This window comes from Arachis ipaensis, chromosome B02 (genome assembly GCF_000816755.2).
Source record: "Arachis ipaensis cultivar K30076 chromosome B02, Araip1.1, whole genome shotgun sequence".
Classification (NCBI taxonomy): domain Eukaryota; kingdom Viridiplantae; phylum Streptophyta; class Magnoliopsida; order Fabales; family Fabaceae; genus Arachis; species Arachis ipaensis.
The window spans coordinates 95279376-95299089 of record NC_029786.2 but is presented as its reverse complement, the minus strand read 5'-3'; the positions used below and the strand labels follow the sequence as shown (position 1 = coordinate 95299089).

Here is a 19714-nt window from a genome sequence, read left to right as displayed (position 1 = left end):
TTTGTGTGACAGTTATATATTTGTCATTATTATTATAGGTTATAATAGTAATTATATACTTATTGCAGCTATTAAAAAGACTCTATTGACAATTATATAATTGTCACTAAAATTTTTTAGTGATAAAATATAAAACGATTAATTATCTTGACCTTTTTTATTGCTACTAAAAAAAATAAATGGTCACTTAAAAAAAATTTCTAGCAATGCTATGGGCCTAAATTAACAAATGTTATAACTACTACTTCTGAGCTAAAATAATTTCCTACAAAAGAATTTACTCATGATGACTAAAAATTTATATGGTGTATATTGTGATTAATTTGTAACTTATTATTGTGTAGTTTGTGATGGTAATATTGAAGGGGTCAGTGGCAATAACATTTGAGGGAAACAAAGAACCAGCTGCATATGCTGAAATTGTTTCAATGGGAGGCATAAACAAAGAAGTGAAGAAGAAGCTTATTGCTACCATTGGCACCATTTTGCAATCAAAGTTATCCATACCAAGAACAAGGTTTTTCCTCAAAGTCTTTGACACAACAGCATTTAGGAGTAACTCCAAAATGTGATTATGTTGTCTTAATTAATATTATTAATAATGACACTCTTTTATTATATGTTATTTCCAAATTATTCTCATTAAATTTTTTTATCGTCAATAACAAAAATAGAGACTAATTTGGAAAAATCACATAATATAATATAAGTGATAATATATATTAAATTTGAGATTAGCAACATAACAAGCTAGTAAGCCTCAAGATTGTTTATCCCTGATCTTTCATTATTATTATTAATCAATTTTAAGTTTTAATGGGTGTACTACTACATGATTTTTGCTTAGAGAAATAAAGTTGATCAGAGTTTCATTCAGTTATTTATTCAAGGTAACTATTTTAGAGTTATTATTAGGTTCTCTGAAAATAAATCGGTACTAATACTTTAATTCATTAATTGTCTTTTATATCAACATTAAAAGTAAATTAAAAATATTAATAAAAATATAAAATGATAACTAATTTCAAACTAACAAAATAAATAATACAGGATAAGAATATTTATTTGCTCTCAGATCATTCAAGAAATTTTCGCTATTTTAGCTAAAAAAGATGCTAGTTATTAATTGGAAATATTACTAGATGTATGTGTTGCTAAAATGCCTAAAAAGATAGGAAAGATGAATATAATATAATAAAGTGTTAAACTAGTTCATAATATCCAACTACTATTATGACTTTCATTAAAATATTTGATATATTTAAAATTTAGCTCTCATTATTTAACAAGAGCATCTGGTTTAAAAAAATATAAATAAAAATAATTGTGAGTGATATCATTATTTAACGAGGAATGCTACGGGCCAGCAATTTTAGTGTTTTGTAACCATTAATTGGCCATCAATAATGTTTTTAATGATATGAGATTACATCTAATGGTGGAAAATCACTTACTTTTATTTTAATGGTTAAGTGCTGGCCAGAAAATACAAAAATGGTTGCCCTAAACTTTTCCTTATTTAACAACATGATGCTTATTGTCCATTTTCCGGGGCCAAGGGATCAAATAATAATCCGAGCAGTCACTCTCTTAAAATAAACATATAAAACAGAATATTGGAAATGTCTTCTTCAATGTTTGTAATATAGATGGTGATGGTCTCCCTTGACGATGATGAAAGAATTAGAAAAATATCACTTCTTCCAACCAAGCTAATCTAGGAGAGAAAGATCAACTATAATTTTTTATTTTTCTTTTATAAGTAGAAGACCACTTATAATATATATGTTTCTGGATCTTCCGTTTGAGAAACATTTAAATCATGGTTTGAACTTTGAACACAATGCATAATAATAAAGTCTTTATTAATATAATAGTTAATTTGGTCACTAAACTTACGCGTAAGTTTTAATTTAGTCTTTAGAGTTTTAATTATCTTTATTTAGTTCTCAAATTTTGCAAATGTGACTCATGTTAATCCTTGAAATAATTTTTGACACATCATCGTTAATAGAATGCTGATGTAGACAGTCAAATATCATGTTAGATTCTGTAAAACAACACCGTTCTGATTTTGACATTCAAATAGTCAAAAAATAACGCATAAATAATATTTATTGAAACTTTTTCTTTTTAAACAAGTGATATGATGTCATTTTTAAGCTAATTAAATACTAAAATAAAAATAACATCATTTTATGAATTTTAATGAAGTATCTAACTCTATTTTATTACTTCATTAACGTTTGTGTGTGAAAAATTATCACAGAAACTAATATAAATAACGTTTATAAAATTTAAAAATTAAATAAAAATAATTAAAACTTAAAAGACTAAATTAAAATTTATGACAAATTTAAGACTAAATTAAATATTAACTCGCCTTTCTTAATCCTTGCGATTTGTTGGTGCTTCAGCTTGAATTCGGGGAGAAAACCATCGGCTCTGATACCACTTGTTGGGCCAACCGTGGGAATCTCTCAACAACAAGGGAGAATTCAGAGAGGAATCAAGCGAGAGAACATAAGATGAGAAGACACCACATCCAACTCAAAACATTAAAGTGTCAAGTTAATGGGTCTCTCATCTTATAAATTCCTCACTCTTCTATACTTTCTTTGATGTGGGACTAACTTCAACATTCCTCACACTTGCAAGTTGCAACACTAACACAGCTTTTGGCACTAACGTTGATACACAAATAAATTAATGGCTTGATGCATGAAAGAAATATGAATCTAAGGTTCTTAGTTAGTAACAGTTATTTTTTATAATTTGACCCAATAGTGTTTGTTATTTATTTTATTTATAACATATTCACCATAATTATGATATAAAATTAACTTCAATCTACATTTTCTTTCTTTCCTTTTTGGAATGTAATGGGCTTTTTTTTTTCTCAGGCAAACCTGATTATGGTTCTTCCATTAAAAAAAATATATTAATAGTTATATCAATTTCTTGTGAAGTAGAAGTAGCTTTATCGATTATGGTTCCGGTTTATATTTTTGTGTCTTGGAGGTTGGTAGTTTAACTAAAATTGTTCTTATTCGTGTACTGAATAGATATATGCCCCCTTTGAAAGTAAAATATGTATAATTTTACATGTTATTTGGTGCTGGAAGAATATATATTTATTATGAAGCGAAAAGTCAAAAGAAATATTTAATGTCAACATAATAGAATTTACGTAAGCTTGTTAAAGAAAAATATGGATAAAAATTAATTTGACATCATAATTAGACTCAATGTGTTATAAAAAATTAACTAACAAAATTTAAAAGGTCAAATTATAAAAACATAATTCGTGTTAACTAAAAACAGTTGGATTTATAGTTTCTTCATTTAACCATTAATTTATTTGTCTACTAATATTAGTACCAAACTATGAGACACCAAGAAATCATTCACCCTTGAAATGAGATTTTTTTTTTTTCCTGTGATAGGTTGTTTAATGCTTTCATGTTTCTTTTTTTGGACGGTAACTTGTTTATTGAGCAATACCTTCTTTATTATCTTATGTTTTCTTTTTGTCACTAAAACTTTTTTTTTTTGACAATGTCCATATGGAAATCTCACGTAGCTTGGCCCGCTTTGAGTTCATGGCCTTCTTAAGATTTTTAATATGTCGAAATTAGGGGTGTTATTAGTTTGGTATGGTTCGGTTTTAGAGCAAAAACCAACCGAACTGATCTAATCGATTCTCTTTCAATGTCAACCAATCGATTTGTCATTTTTACACCAATCAAATTGAACTAAAAGCAATTTGGTTCAATCAGTTTTTTTTTTTAAATCCTAATTAGTCATGTCATTAATTATAATAAAATAAGATTTAAAAAAATTAATAAACTTAAAATAACAAAAATACATTAGATTTAAATTTAATACAATTTTAATCCATCTCAATAACTAAATATAAAACAAACACACATAACTAAACATAAAACAAACACATGAAATGTCTAACAAACATGAAACACTATCTTAAAATCAAACTACAAACTAACAAACACACTTTAAAATTAAATAACAACAAAATCAGTTATCATGATTAATCTGAATCCACACCAGATTCATCATCATCTTCTCCTATTGATGCAATTTTTATAAAATAAAATAAAGAAATCAATATAAATTATAAAATATAAAGCAATGCACATAATTTATGAAAGGAACTTCAATTTTTTTTTTCATACCTAATTCAAAATTTTCAAACTCCCCAATAAGCTCCTCAAAATCAGTTATTATTGGAGAAGTACGAAGCCAATTAGACCAGCAATAAATTTAAATCAACAAATTAGAGCAAGTGAAGTATAGAATAAGTAACAACAATAAATTAGACCAACAACAACAAATTAGGACAAGTGAAGTATAAAATCATCAACAACAGCAACAAATTTAACTCAACAAATTAGACCAGCAACAACAATAAATTAGGGCTAGTGAAGTACATAATCAGCAACAAATTTAACTCAATAAATTAGACTAGCAACAACAATAAACTAAGACAAGTAAATTTCAGAACCAACAACAATAACAAATTTCATTCTAAAAATTGGTGAATATACTAGCCTCCGAAAAAGACATTGTTGAGTTGCAAGAGAGGGCTTGATAATGGTGTGGGGTTCTTGACAACGGAGAGGACTGCTTAGTGACGGCGAAGGTTTCTTGGAGACGGGGAGGTGCTTGATGACAGAGAAGATTGTCATGGTTGGGACTTGCGAGATGGCGCGACGAGGAACACGCCACCGTTGCAGAATGCGTGAGAAGGATAGAGGAAAGAAAGCTGTGTATGGAGGAGGAAGGAGGGAGGTGCTACGGATGGAGGGAAGAAGGCTCTATGGAAAAGAATGGAGGGAGGGTGGTAGGGAGATTCTGAATTTCAGAGAGGGAGGGAGGTGTTGCATCTTGCATGAATGAGTCACTCACTTAAGATTGGGGATTTTGATGTTAAGTTAAAGGGTAAAATTGTAAAAAAAAAGTATGGGTAAACAATAAAAATATTAAACAATGTGAACAATGGATATATTGGATGTTTAATTCACTAGGTGTGCGGATGGTTATTCTAATATTAAGATTTAAGTGAGTAATTTGAAGTGTAGTGTGTTTTATTTGAATTGGGCCAATTTTAGGATCCGTTGTTCATATTGTTCAAGAAAGTCATTGGTTATCTAGCATAAACCAATTGTAAAATCATTGACACTGCATGTTATTCCTTGGTTCAATTCGGTTTTCATTAAGCTCATCGAAAATCGAACCGATCGATTTTATCGAAAAACGGTTTTTTCGATTTTTAGATTGGTTGTTATAAATTTTGGTTTGGTTTTACGGTAATTTTTAGTTCGATTTTACAGTAAGTTTCAATACAACTAAATTTCTATAGTGGTATTTGAGATTCACGATTTTCACCATTTTAATTCCTCAAATTCAAAATTTACTATATTGGTCCGCAAGACCCAACTCTAGGCACCAATTGGTCCCTCAACCCTTTCAAATGCTAAGTCAGAGAATAGAGTGCTGGGTTGGCTCTGACTTGCCATGTTGAACACATGGCTAAGCGATGTCATTTTATTTTGGTGGTTAAATAAAGTAAAAACAAGGTCATTTTAGAAAATGAAAGAACATAAATTCGTTTGTATATTATATAAACTCTTTTCCGTCTTCTCATTTTTGTCTTGTTTAAGCGCCAAAATGAAACGACATTGTTTAGCCCTGTGTCCAGTGTGGTAAGTCAGAACATGCTCAACATTCTGTTCGCCGACTCAGCGTTGGAAAGGGTCCAAAAATCAATATAGTGCCTAGAACTAGATCTCGAGAACCCATATAGTAAATTTTGGATTTAATGGATTAAAATAATAAAAGCTGTGAATCTTAATGACTACTTAAAAACTTTTGTCATCGCAATACCACAATTTAAAAAGAGAAAAAATGGTCACAATACTAATTGCCACAATTTCCTATAATTTGCGCACAATCACATGTTATCATCTTCCTTTTTTATTAACAAAATAACTGCCCTATGACGAAGCACTTGAATGAATAAACTTCTTATTCATTAATTTCTCCAGTTAAATCTTAAGCTCTGTTAGTTCCCACAATGACATTCTGTATAGTGCGGCTGATACACGCATCGCTTTGAGTATTAAGTATGTTGTAAACTTTAGACTCAATTAAACTAGTGATTGAATTGGTCCTCAAAGGAATAACAATCATTTTGTTCACTTTCTTATTAACGGTTATCCGGTGCAGTTGGTGGAATCGATTCTTATAAATTTAGTAATAATATATATGAAAATATGAGCCAATTAAGATCTCAACATTGTCTCTTGTCACACATAATAAATCATAAAGCTGTCATGCTATTTAATATTAAGTCCAAACGCAACTTCATTTACATAACATAAAAAGGATCAAGTTATAGTTATAGTAAGGATTAAGGAGGTCAAATACGAAAATAGACATACAAAATTTGTCATAATAAACTTACTTGAATACATATTATTGAAACATAGTAAAATATTTGAATGGATCAAGCTCCTCTAAAAAAAAGAGGTTAGTAAAATAAGAAAGTGAAAGTTTAATCACCCTTAAATCAAAGTAGTAAGGTTCATATAAGAAAGAAATTGCAAATTCATGATTAATTCATTAATTTATAACTTTACAATTTTTTTTACTTTAAAAGATTTTTTTTCTATTGAATACATATTTAAATTATGGTCATAATTATCTTTGTAGATTACTGTTCACTAATGATATTAGAGTAAAAAATAAAATAAAAATGTTAGGTACACATAAAAAATTATTTACAAAATCAATCATCATGTATTAGTTTAGATGTTTAAGGAAGAAAAAAAAAAGAGCCAGGAATAGAAAAAGAAACAACACACTAAGCTAAGTCACAATGTAGCAATTCTAAGTTTCTAATACTACTTTAGGCAAAGATACATGCTAGATGAATTTAGTAACATCACAGACAATCACTTTTGCTAAGCGGTCAGCAACGCTATTGACCTCTTTCTAACTACCAATTCTACCAACTCAAATTTGAAGGAAAAAATAACATGCAAATAACGATATTCTCTCTCCTCTTTTCCTAGGGTTTGAAGGAGTGTAGCACAAAACTTCCGTACACATCGTGCTTTTCTGTTACTGTGCAGCAAAAATTGGTGAGATTCTGTTCCATCAAACACAATTAACATGTCAAACACAAACACCATACTAGATACACAAAACACAACCTAAGACCAAGAGAATGAAGAACTCGTGGTAGTGTTCAGCAATGAAGACGTGAGGAAAGGCATACAAGGGTGCGAAAATAGCTTAATAGGAAGATTACTAACCGAAAAAAGTATCAACAGCGCATGGATACAATCTGCAATGCAGAATATTTGGAAGAAACCAGAAGGATTGAGAATAGTAGAATTGAAGCCCAAGATCTACCAAATCTTCTTCCAGAAAGAGACAGACTTAGATAGAGTGCTGAAGGGGAGTCCATGGTATTTTAGAAACTCGTGGTTTCTTTTGTTAAAATGGGATAGAAGCGAGGATCCAGTAGAGAAAACACTAGACAAAGCTGACATCAAGGTGCAAATATGGAACTTACTTGAACACTGCAAGACTGCAAGCTTAGGGTAGAAGATAGTCTCTGTTTTGGGTGTTGTTAAAGAATGTGATGTTTTTCAAAACACAAGAGAACAAGTGTGTTTCATAAAAGCCACAGTAACTCTTAACACCAACAAACCCATCCTAAAAAGGGCAAATATTGGTAGCAAGGACGATGGGTTGATCTGGACAGATTTCAAATACGAAAAACTACCCAACTTCTGTTACTAATACGGGCTGATAGGGCATGAGAAAAGCAACTGCCAACAAGCAATAGAGGATAAGGAAAAGGGGGAGAACAAATCTAAAGAGCTGGGACCATGGTTGAAAGCTGATTTGATAGGAAGCATAGTGAAAGTAGTGAAAAATTAACAAAATGGAGATTCAGAGGAAAGGAAGAAAAAAAACACAATATCCCAGCAAAGACTTACTGTAAGAATGCTAGAAAAATTGGAAAAAATAACAATAACAGATATACCAGAGTCATCTACCAGCAAGGAGAAGGAGGCAGAATAATTACAATACAATCCAGAACAGAGAGCAAGGATAGAACAAGAAGGAACAGAAGAAATCCCTTTAACACTAGTGAAGTAAAACAGCAACATACCGCTGATGATGGCCACTGAATTCCTACCAGAAAAACCAGAACAAAAAGAGAGCATAGAAAACATAGAATAAGAAGCAAGAAGGAAAGAAACAAAGAAGAAAGAGATGAGGGAAAAAGAGAGGGAATCGATTCCAACAGTTTTGGAAGAGGTCACCAGCACAAAAACAGCAAAGGAGACAATAAAGCAAGGAAACAAAACAAAAGAGAATGCAGATTTTGGAGGACAAAAGAGGAAGGCACTAGAGTTTGAGGAGATGGAGATTGACAGTACTGAGGTGAAGATAATAAAGATTAACGGAGAACCCATAATTCTAATGGCAGAGGCTACTCAGCAGCCCTGCCAAAGGCCATGAAGATGATTAGCTGGAACTGTTATAGACTTGGAAACTCATGGTCAGTTCGAGCTTTGACAAAGCTCATTAAACAACAAGGACCCAACCTTGTCTTCCTCATATAGACAAGGAGAAAAGAAATAGAAATGATGAGAATGATGTATAAAAGAGGGATGTGAGGGTGATGGTAGACAAAGAGTTGGGGGCCTAGCAATTTTGTGGGGCAGCACCATTAAGGTAGAAGTCAGATCTTTATCTACCAATCATATAGATATGGAGGTGGAAGTGTTGAAAAAATAAGCAAAGGTGGAGAGTAACGGGGTTTTACGGGAAGCCGGAGAATGAAAATAAACACATTAGTTGGGATCTCTTAAATTCGCTAGGGAGAGACTCTAATTTGGCATGGATAGTGTTCGGGAATTTCAATCAAATCATGAGACAAGAGGAAAAGCAAGGGGGAACCCGGTTACTTATTCGCAGGTTCAGGGCTTCAGGGATGCCGTCTAAATAAATGAACTTCTTGACCTTGGCTTTGTGGGCCTCTCATTTACATGGACAAATGGCCAATCAGGGGAAGATAATATCTAAGACGGGTTGGATAGGATTTTGGCAACTATAGAATGGAAACAAACATTTCCAAAAATAATTGTCCAACACCTCAGCAAATACAAATCAGACCATAGCCCTATTTTAATTGATATGATGGGTGAAAAAAATCGAAGAAGGAAGATTCCTCACAAGTTCATATTTGAAGAATGTTGGTTAAGCAACGAAGAGTGTGAAAAAACCGTAGAAGAAGCGTGGAAAGGAAAACAAGGACTCATACAAGGAAGAATAGCTTGTTGCGGGAAGGAGCTAGATAAATGGGGGAATAGGCTCTTTGGAGACATACAAAAGAAGATAAGAAAGCTACAAAGCAAACTCCAACACCTAAACACCATAAAACAGGAAGAAGGAGTCATCTTGCAAATCAAAGAGGCGGAAGCAGATTTGGACGAAGCTCTTAAGGAGGAAGAAATTTGGTGGGCTCAAAGATCCCAAACCAATTGGCTTAGGCATGGAGACCAAAACTCTAGATTCTTTCACCAAAAAGCTTCAAAAAGAAAGAGTAGGAATTGGGTGAAAGCCATCAAGAATGACGCCAGAGTAACACATGAGGAAGAAGAGAAAATTGAAGTGGTGATGGTAGAGTATTTTGATAACATTTTCAGGTCAGAGGGTATGGAAGAAGCAAGACAAGCGGCTGATGTAGTGAAGAATAGGGTTGACACAGAGAAAAGAGAATTCCTAAATCAGCCTTTCACTGTTGAAGAAGTAACCCAAGCCCTCAAACAGATGCATCCAACCAAAGCACAAGGACTCGATGGTGTACCGGCACTCTTTTACCAAAAAATGTGGAGAATTGTGGGTTATGATATTACTAATTATGTGCTTAATATTCTAAATCATGAAGCTGATCCCTCCCCTATTAATTCGACCCATATTTATATGATTCCAAAAATCAAGAATCCTAGATATGCTAAAGACTTTAGGCCCATCTCTTTATTTAATGTTGTTTTTAAATTAGTTACCAAAACTATTACAAATAGACTTAAACAAATCTTTTCAGGTATTGTTGGAGAGTTCCAAAGTACCTTTGTGCAGGATAGGTTAATCACTGACAATGGATTTGTGGCATTCAAAATTTTTCATTATATGAAGAAGAAGGTGACAGGCCAAAAGGGTACATTGGACTCAAATTAGACATGACCAAGGCATATGATAGAATAGAGTGGTGCTTCTTGAAAGAGGTCATGATATCAATGGGTTTCTCACAAAGATGGGTGAATTTAATCCAAAGATGTCTCTCGACGGTGACTTTCTCAATTTTGGTTAATGGAATCCCAAGTAAACCGATTCTACCAATACGGGGTTTGAGGCAGAGAGATCCACTATCTCCCTACCTATTTGTTTTGTGTGCGGAAGTACTCTCAGGACTCCTAATCAAGGCCCAAAACAGCGAGATTATCAGAGGTATTAGAGTTACCCGACAAGTTTTTCAGATAAATTGTAAAACCCGATCAAACCGTAATTAATTAAATAATAAATTAAATAGGAGAAAATATAGTTGAAAAATTTAGAAATTGGAATTTGATAATTTAAATATGATATTTGGACTCAGTGAATTTTTCTGAGTCAAAAAACATAGTTTTCTGCGTAAAAATGCGCACTGGAAATTTGACGGGCAATACCGGCTGAGATCTATCCAGTACTGCAACTGAATAAATTAATTATAAGTGAATAAGGTTAGGAAATGAGAAATTATAATTTGGGAAGTTAGAAATATTTAAAATACGATTTAAAACTCTAATCTTAAAGGTTTTGGCCCAAAGTTGGACCAACGGGTCAAACCGAATGAATCGGGTCCAACTGGGCCCAAGACCCAACAATCCAACATATATAAACTTTAGTTATGAGTATTTCAGCTCATTTACCCTAGGAAATGAGAGAGAGGCGCAACTCTGGAGAAGAGAGGAAGAAGAGGGAAACTCCTAACTCCATCAAATTTTAAATCACCATAACTTTTGATCCGGAACTCCAATTGACGAGCCATTTACGACCACGCGTCGCTCTTCTCATTCTATACAATTATATCTAAGTTTTATGGTGAGTATTCTACTGTCCTCTACCCAGTTTTTATTTTCTCTCTTAAATTCGAGTTTGGTTATGGGTGTTGAGTAATTTTATGATTTTGGTTATTTAGGAGTGCTCTAGTATGAGCCATGGGTGATATTCATCACAAACTTCAGTAGGTCAAGGTAAGAAATCCTCCAACCCTTGTGATTTATTATTTTCATGAACCCTAGGTTGATTGTAAGTGTGAAATTGGTTATGTTAGAGTATTGGTTGATTTTGGTGCACAATTAGGAGGTTGGTTTTGCTTATGGAGCTTTAGTAAGGCTTGGAGCTAAGGTTGGTGGAGACTTCCAAAGAAGAAGCTCAATTGGTTTGGCTCCAAGAGGTACAGTTTAAGTTTCATTTAAGTACCGTGTGGTGTGATGAGAATTCTTAGGCTAGATGTCCCTAGGATTAAGTTTGGATTGTGTAAATGACTGGTACTAATATGTATAGTTGATATGTAATGTAAATTAATGATTGGATTGAGAATTGTGTGAATTTGTATGTTTGGTGTGTTGAGAATTTGATGAATTGGATAATGAATATTGGTTTGTGGAATATGCATTTAAATTGTGAATTTGGGCCGGAGGCCGTGAATCTTGGGCCGGAGGCTGGAAAGAGGTAAGGAAGGTAAGTGATGTATGTATTGTGTGATGTCATATAAGATTGAATGCATATTGAATATTGAGTGTGTGGATAAATGGGATGAATGTGGAATAATAAGAAATTAGGAATTTAAGAGTGGAAGGTGATGAAATTAAATTGAATTGTGTAGATGAGGTAAGTTTGGTTTTAGTTGAGTGTAAATACGTGAATATGGTTGGGTTGTGGTCTTTTGGATGAGTGGAAATGAATTTGGCTTGTGAACATTGGAAAAATTGGTGATTTCTGTTTTTGGATAAAAAACTTATTTTTGACCAACTTTCAGCGGTCCGTAATTCAGTCCTCAGAGTTAGGAATTCTTCAAAATTAAATTTTTATGGAAGTTCATTCAATGATCTTTCTAACGGTTCAGAAATGGTTGAAAAAGGAATTTTGTAGAAGAAGTTATGTGTGGCGGAAGTTTGAGGTTTAAAAATAAAATTCTGCAGCTTTTTCAGACTTAGTAAAATGTTTAAGAAAACGTACGCCCACGCATATGCATGGCCGACGCGTACGCGTCACTGTGTTGATGCTGCTGCGTGGTAGAAAAACCAGAGAGTTACGATGGTATTGTGCCGGATTTGTGCGTGGAGCACAAAACGCCTCCACACGTACGCGTGACTGACGCGCACGCGTCACTTCCTCTCTCTGATTTTCACGCGTCACTCCCTTTTTCCGCTTTCCACGCGATATTTTCAGCAAATATGAGTTTTATGTTTTTAAAACCAAATTTTAAACCTCTAATCCCCTAGTTTCATTCTTTTAGTCCTGAATCAGAATAGTATGCCTAGTAATGATAAGAAACTAGGAAAGGTGATAACTTGAGGATGAAGTAAGGGGAGAATTAACGATGAATCGTGAAAATGATGATGATTATGAGATTGTTAGCGAGAGTGATGATGATGATGAGATTGGTAATGAGAATGATGATGATTATGAGACTAATAAAGAGGATGATGATGATTATGAGATTGTCATTGTGAATGATAACGATTAAGAGATTGATATTAAATATGATCCTGATTGAGATATACCTGCCTGGGTAGATGCAATGGAGTCATTCAACTTGCTCCGGAACGTGGTGAGATATACCTGCCTGGGTAGATGCAGTGGAGTGATTTCGCTTGCTCCGGGATGAGGTGAGATACACCCAACTGGGTAGATGCAGTGAAATGATTCCACTTGTTCCGGAACGTGGTGAGATATATCTTCTTGGGTAGATGCAATGGAGTGATTCCGCTTGTTCCGGGATGAGGTGAGATACACCCGCCTGGGTAGATGCAGTGGAGTGATTCTACTTGCTCCAGGACGTGGTGAGATATACCTGCCTAGGTAGATGCAGTGGCATTGATTTCACTTGCTCCGGGTTTGGTTTTGAGACTCCTGGGGTAGATGCAGTTGTTAGCCCCCACTTGCTCCCAGACGAGTATGGTTTGAGATTGAAACTATCTGAGTCCCGGATTTCCTTGGGTAGATGCAGTGGGTCGGCTCCACTTGCTCCAGGTTGAGATATGAGATTCTGTTGACCCTGCGTCGTAAGATGTGGCCGGACACTTAGACCTTTCCGGATGAGCTCTCCCCCATGATATTTTATTTTGATTGATTATGATTTTGAGCTTGGAAATGCGCGCTCGCAGAGACTGTCCAGTGGTTAGCTACCAGGACATGTCGGGTTGGCTATGTAATCGACAGATGATATCATCAGCCATAGGGTAGGCATACATCATTTGCATATATTTGAATTGTTTGGGTTTGACTATTTATTTTGGATTGCTATATCATATATGCTATGTTACCTGATTATGTGCTACTTATTCTACTTGTACCTTATTGTGTATTACTTGCTTGTATTGCTTGTGTTTGTACAACTGAAGGGTCCCTCATGCTGATGTTGGTTGACATTGAGGGCTATTCTTGACGAGATGAGTTGATGATATAATTGAATAATGATGATGAGTATTGAATGAGGTAATTGAGCTCCTTGGGTAGACGTAGTAAAGTGATTTTACTTACTCCAGGTAGAAAATGAGATAATTTGAGCTCTCTGGGTAGACGCATTTAAGTGATTTCACTTACTCCAGGTGAGGATATGAGGTAATGATATAGAATTGCTGAGACAGAATAGTTGTGGATGGTTTTATTTATAATTCTGATTGTGAATCATCGAAGAGTTGGAAAGTGGGAAAGCATGAGGAATATGAATCAGATTTAGCATTCCCTTATGACAGTTGCCTATTCATGGATTAGCGAGAACATAGGTTGAATATTCAGAAAAAAAGAAGTTTAGGATGCTTAGTGAGTTTTTATTACAATGCATTGTATTTATTTAGTACTTTTACCGTACTGGGAACCCATGGGTCGGGGGTTCTCATTCCGTATGTATCTCTTGTCTTTCAGATGCAGGTCCAGGTGCTCAGCAGTGAGCTGTGGTTTGTCAGAAAGACGGCGAAGACATCTAAGATTCTCTTATTTACTTTTGTTTAGATTCTCTCCGCTTTTGTTTTTAAAGAACTCATGCTATGTATTTACTCCTTTTGAAAACTTGCCTATAGAGGCCCTTGTGTATCATTTGGGAGAGATTAGGAGATATGGTTGTCAAACTGCTTTTATACTGTACCTTAGCCGGCCTAAACTTCGCGGGTCGCGACTAGTGACTATTTACTTATGTTATATATCTATATATTGTCCTTCTCTTATTCTCCTCAATGCCTTTTTTGTGTATCGCTTTTGACTTCACGCTTTATCTTTTAGTTGTTGATACGTGAGTGATACGACTTTGCGATTTTATTTTTACTCTTTTCAGGCTTCTCGATTAATACCCTTTCAATTTTACTTATAATTACATATTAAAAATCTCCCTCGAGAGTCGTACCACCTTATTATCATTGACTTATGACTTGAGTATAAGGATTTGAATATTATGGTGTTACATAAATCACCTATTTTTTGCAGATGATAATATCTTGTTCTCCAGAGCATCAGACTAAGACATACAAGATATTAAGGAAGTTCTCATCCAATACCAGACAACTTCAGGCCAAAGAATCAATTTGGATAAGTCAAAAATTTTCTTCAGCCGAAATGTGCCTACTATCAGACAAAATCTTATCCAAGACTGGTTAGGGATAAAGGCGGTGGAACAACACTTAAAGTACTTGGGCTTGCCCACTTTCGTGGGAAGATCCAAATTTTTTTTTAATTTTCTCCAAGAGAGAGTTTGGAAGAAGCTCAAGAGATGGAAGGAGAAATATCTCTCAAGAGTAGGGAAGGAGACACTGATAAAAGTGATTGTACAATCAATTCCTACTTATATCATGGGATGCTTTCAAATACCTAAAGGACTTTGCCAACATCTAGATGTCATGATAAGAAAATTTTACTAAGGGAGTAGGAATGGCGAAAGGAAGATACATTGGATCAATTGGGATAAACTTTGTTCACGTAAACCAGAAGGTGGACTAGGATTCTGAAAATTTGAGGCCTTTAATTCAGTGATTTTGGCAAAACAAGGGTGGAGATTAATCATAATGACAATACCTGAATCCCTAGCAGCAAGAGTCCTAAAAGTAAGGCATTTTCCTAGAACCAGTTTTCTAGAAGCATCAACAGACTATGCACCAAACTACACATGGAGAAGTATTTTGAATGCAAAGGAAGTTCTTGAATTGAGGGACTTTGGAAGATAGGAAATGGAGTAAAGATTTGAGGGGTACCATGATTATCAGAACAAAACAATCACAAAATATGAAGCCCAATTAACAGCTTAGATGAGAATGCAACTGTTAGAGAGTTAATCAATGATGAAGGAAATAGATGGAATATTATGAAAATCAGGAACATGTACATGGAGTTCGAAACCCAACAAATCATAAGAATTCCACCACCAATAACAGCCCAACAAGACCAATATTATTAGAAATTTTCAAGGAATGAAGAGTACAGAGTCAAGAATGCGTACCACAAGATCATAAAACAAAAACAACTCCGGAACAAAAGTGGGCTATCACCAAACCCAGAAGAGCCTCGGTGGAAACAACTTTGGAAAGCAAAAGCCCACCCCCGCGCAATTCACTGTGCTTGGAAAATCCTTAATAAATCGCTGCCAACAAAATTGAACCTGCAAAATAGAGATGTCAATTGTATTGCTCTCTGCCCTCGTTGTTGGAAGAATGAAGAAACTGAAACTCACATCTTCAAGAATTGCGAATTTGCTCGAAGATTTTTGTTTCACTCCTCTTTGGCAATTCGAATTACTGCAAATTCATCTATGAAAGCACCAGAGTAGATTGAATTTTTGCTAAAATCTCTTAATCCCTAAGATCAAGGTTTGCTGTGCAACTGTCTTCTATATCTTTGGACAAGTCATAACCATCTCGTTTTCAAGAATAAAGAAGAATTTTTTTTGGAAGCAGTTGACCGAGCAAGAAAAAAGCATGAGGAGTTCCTTTTTGCTTTGAGAATCACCGATGCCAAGCTCCGAGCTCCAATCTCCACCTCCTGGCTCCAACAGCTCTGAAAGATGGGTTTGTCCACCTACCAATTCTATCAAAATAAATGTGGATGCATCTACTTTAGATAATGGATTAGTTGGCATAGGAGTAGTGGCAAGAGATGATTTTGGTGCCATCTTAATGGCTAGCACGTGGAAAGGGGACTTATCCTTTAATTTCCAAGAAGTTGAGGCATTGGCTTGTTTAATGGGTTTAGAAAAAGCCCAACAATGTTACTTTTTTTATGTTATTGTGGAGAATGATAATATAGAAATCATCCAAAGTCTCAGATCTAACAAGAGCCAAAATAATTATTTTGGTCCTTCATTGTTGATTGTTTTAATTTATCAACTAATTTAAGATCAGTAGAGTTCTCTCATATAAAAAAAAATACTAATAGAATAGCTCATGAATTGGCTAAAATGACTAAATTTTAAGTTTGGTACTTTTCATGTTCTTGAGTTCTTTGAGTCTTTAAATTTTGTTCTTTGTGTTCTTGTAATGCAAGGTGGACTTGTAATTACGTTGCCCAAAAAATATTTTTTATGTTTGGACCTTGCAAGTAAGTGGACAAACTTTAATAAATTATTATAGTTTCTATTTTTTCTTTTCCTAATACTGGTCCAATATAAATGATTATAAATTTGTGAAACAAAACTTCTTCTTCATTTACTAAAATTAGCTATCTTTTGTGAAAAAAAATAATCTATTTAAAAAAATTTATAATTTAATTCTAATAAATAAAAAATCATTTTTAAATTAGGACTCTTCCACGAAACACAATATAATATTGGAAGGGCTCTTGGATGATCATCCTTTTCAATACAAAGTTAGTCATTCTCTTTTTTGTGTGTGTTAAAATACACAACCAATCAGGAGATTATATAGTGGAGAAATATGTTTTAGAAGATGCACTTTCAAAAGCATAAAAATTTTATTGAAATAAAAAATTCGAATTCTAATTTATAAAAAGAAAAATTAAAATTATATTATTTTAAACAATTATATTAAGTATATACTAAAATCATTTATTAATGTTATATTACAATTTTAATTTTAATATTTTAATTTTAATTTTAATTTAATTATAATTAGAGAATGTTATGTTGCATATTTTGATTGTTAAATTCATAATTAGTTATTGATAATGATATATAAAAGAAATAGAGTGGATGAAAGAATGTGAGAAATAGAAAAAGGTAGAAAGAGGAGGAGATAACTATTTAATTTTAGTGAAAAATATTTGATTTTAATTGCAATAAAAGAGTGATATGTGGTATAATTGGTTGTAAAATTAGTACAACACGTTTTATTTAATAAAAAAAATTAAAAACAACTCCTTAATCTAACCTTTATTTTTTGAAATTTAGTTATTTTTTCTCTAATGAATCAATATCTAATTTACAAAGGACTTACGGATAATAAAAAATTTTTGCTCTCCTTTTTTTTTTAATTTTTCATTTTTCTCAAATTTATTTCGCGTTGCCAAGACATCCAAGTTATTGGATCACAAAATAACGAAGTTACCACCACAATAAACAAGTACAAGTTATTGCACTTATTTTATTGCTAAACTTTATTAACGCTCTATTGATTCCTTTCAATGTTAACATTTAACAGAGACTGTCACATGTTATTTTTTTATTGGCAAGTCAAATATTAATTACCAATAACATTACTCTTGTGGCAAACCGAACCGGTCATCGAATCGCTCTAGCTACTGGTTCACTGGTTCATAGGTTCAACCGGTTCGACCGTGGTTGAACCGAAAAACCGTTTTATAATAAAATAATAAATAAAATATAAATAAACACACAAAAACTATATTTTTTTTTGGTGACTACACCAAAACTATATGATCTTATCAATTTATAAACTCAAAAAAATTTTTAAAACACTCTTAAAATATATGTTTCCAAGCACTTTTGTCATCATCAAATTCAACTTTACACTCATCACTCAATTAAAAAATCCACAACTCTAATCTTCTATGATTTCTTTTGGAAAAATAAAATCTCATTCAAGAAGGAAATCATAGCTGTAAGTAATTGAGAATATTTGTGAGACTCAACACCAAGACATAGAACAAGTATACATATAGAGAAGTACCAACAATCCAATTCTCAATTTCATGAATCACCCTGAACTCTGAAATCAATAAATCTAACAACAAAAATTCAAAAATAGCATACTCATAAATTAAAAAATAGCAGCAGCAGGGTTTAGAACAAACATTTAATCACTAACAATACAGAACCTTGTGTATTATTAGTTGATATGATGCATGATGCTTTTCTGGATTTTTATTCTCCCCCTCTGAAAATGACAGTTTTCCATACGAAATTGCCCCTAACAATACAGAACCTTGTGTAGAATTCTGCACAAATATTACACACATGATTATATATTATCAGCGGCAATATCCAAAAGTTTAACGAAAGAGAATATACCTTGGGAAGCTTATCTTTCGGTGGTGGACCCAGATAAAATCCTTCTTTTATACTATCAATAAACAAAAATCAACATGACAACAAAAGAAAACATACAAATGTAGGTAGTTATGAAGGAATAGAAACTCATTCATACCCTGGAAATAAGAATGACAGTTTAAAGGAGCCATTTCCAATCATTGGGCCATCAGGTTGAATGATTTCCTGGAAACAGAGACAAGAAAAAAAAATCTATCAACAATTAATCATGCTTCACCCTTCAAGCAATCAGCTTCAAGCCTTCAACAATCAATCAGTTCAGTTTCAGTAATCAGTAAACAACAATTATTAACCAAAGTTCACAGAGTTTCACACTACACAGTTCAAAGAAAAATAAAATAGGGAGACAGAGTTTCAAAGTTTAGAGTTTCGGTGTTCATCATGTGACTGTCACAGAGCTTCACAAAATCAAAGATTCAAAGAAATACTCAATCAAACTCATCAGGAATCAAACAACCATAACTAAAAAAAAATATTACCTGGAACTCTGGAAGCTCGAAGGCACCTTCAAGGCTTCAATTGAACATGCAATAGGGAGAGTGGGAGACAGCAAAGGGACGACGGTGAGAGTGAGGCGTTCTCAGTTCTTGACGGCTGCTGCGGTGGCTCGACGGCGGTGACTCGACGGCGGTGGCTAGACCCGTGTGAGAGTGAGGCGTTCTCAGTTCTCGACGGCGGTGGCTCGACGGCGATGGCTCGACCCGTGTGAGAGTGAGGCACTGAGGCGTTCTCACCTCTGAAGCAGCTTCACTGAAAAAAAGGCTCAGAACAACCTATTCAATGCAAAGAGCGTCTTCGCCGACATTGAAGCAGAATGCCATTCAAGAATGAAGGTATTCTATTCACCCTAAGAGGCTAAGGGGTCGGGTCAGTTGTGCTAGTCATTTGCTCTTC

General features: G+C 33.8%; 1 protein-coding gene and 2 long non-coding RNA genes across 3 annotated transcripts in view; 1 reads left to right on the top strand and 2 right to left on the bottom strand.

Annotated features, from left to right (window-relative positions):
* The window catches only part of LOC107625809 (macrophage migration inhibitory factor homolog), a 4904-nt gene extending 4076 nt beyond the window's left edge, over positions 1-828 (top strand). Inside the window, exon 2 of the mRNA XM_016328533.2 lies at positions 345-828. Coding sequence (XP_016184019.1) covers positions 345-572 — 228 coding nt within the window. The 3' untranslated portion in view covers positions 573-828. The remainder of the gene's footprint in view (positions 1-344) is intronic.
* Positions 6872-16613, bottom strand: LOC107625808. Its single transcript, XR_001617377.2, has 3 exons — positions 16031-16613; positions 15800-15958; positions 6872-7174 (listed from the first exon to the last, which is right to left on the bottom strand). It is a non-coding gene; the product is annotated as an uncharacterized LOC107625808 (long non-coding RNA).
* LOC107628488 lies at positions 18220-18969 on the bottom strand. The gene is made up of 3 exons (XR_001617814.2): positions 18918-18969; positions 18782-18833; positions 18220-18708 (listed from the first exon to the last, which is right to left on the bottom strand). It is a non-coding gene; the product is annotated as an uncharacterized LOC107628488 (long non-coding RNA).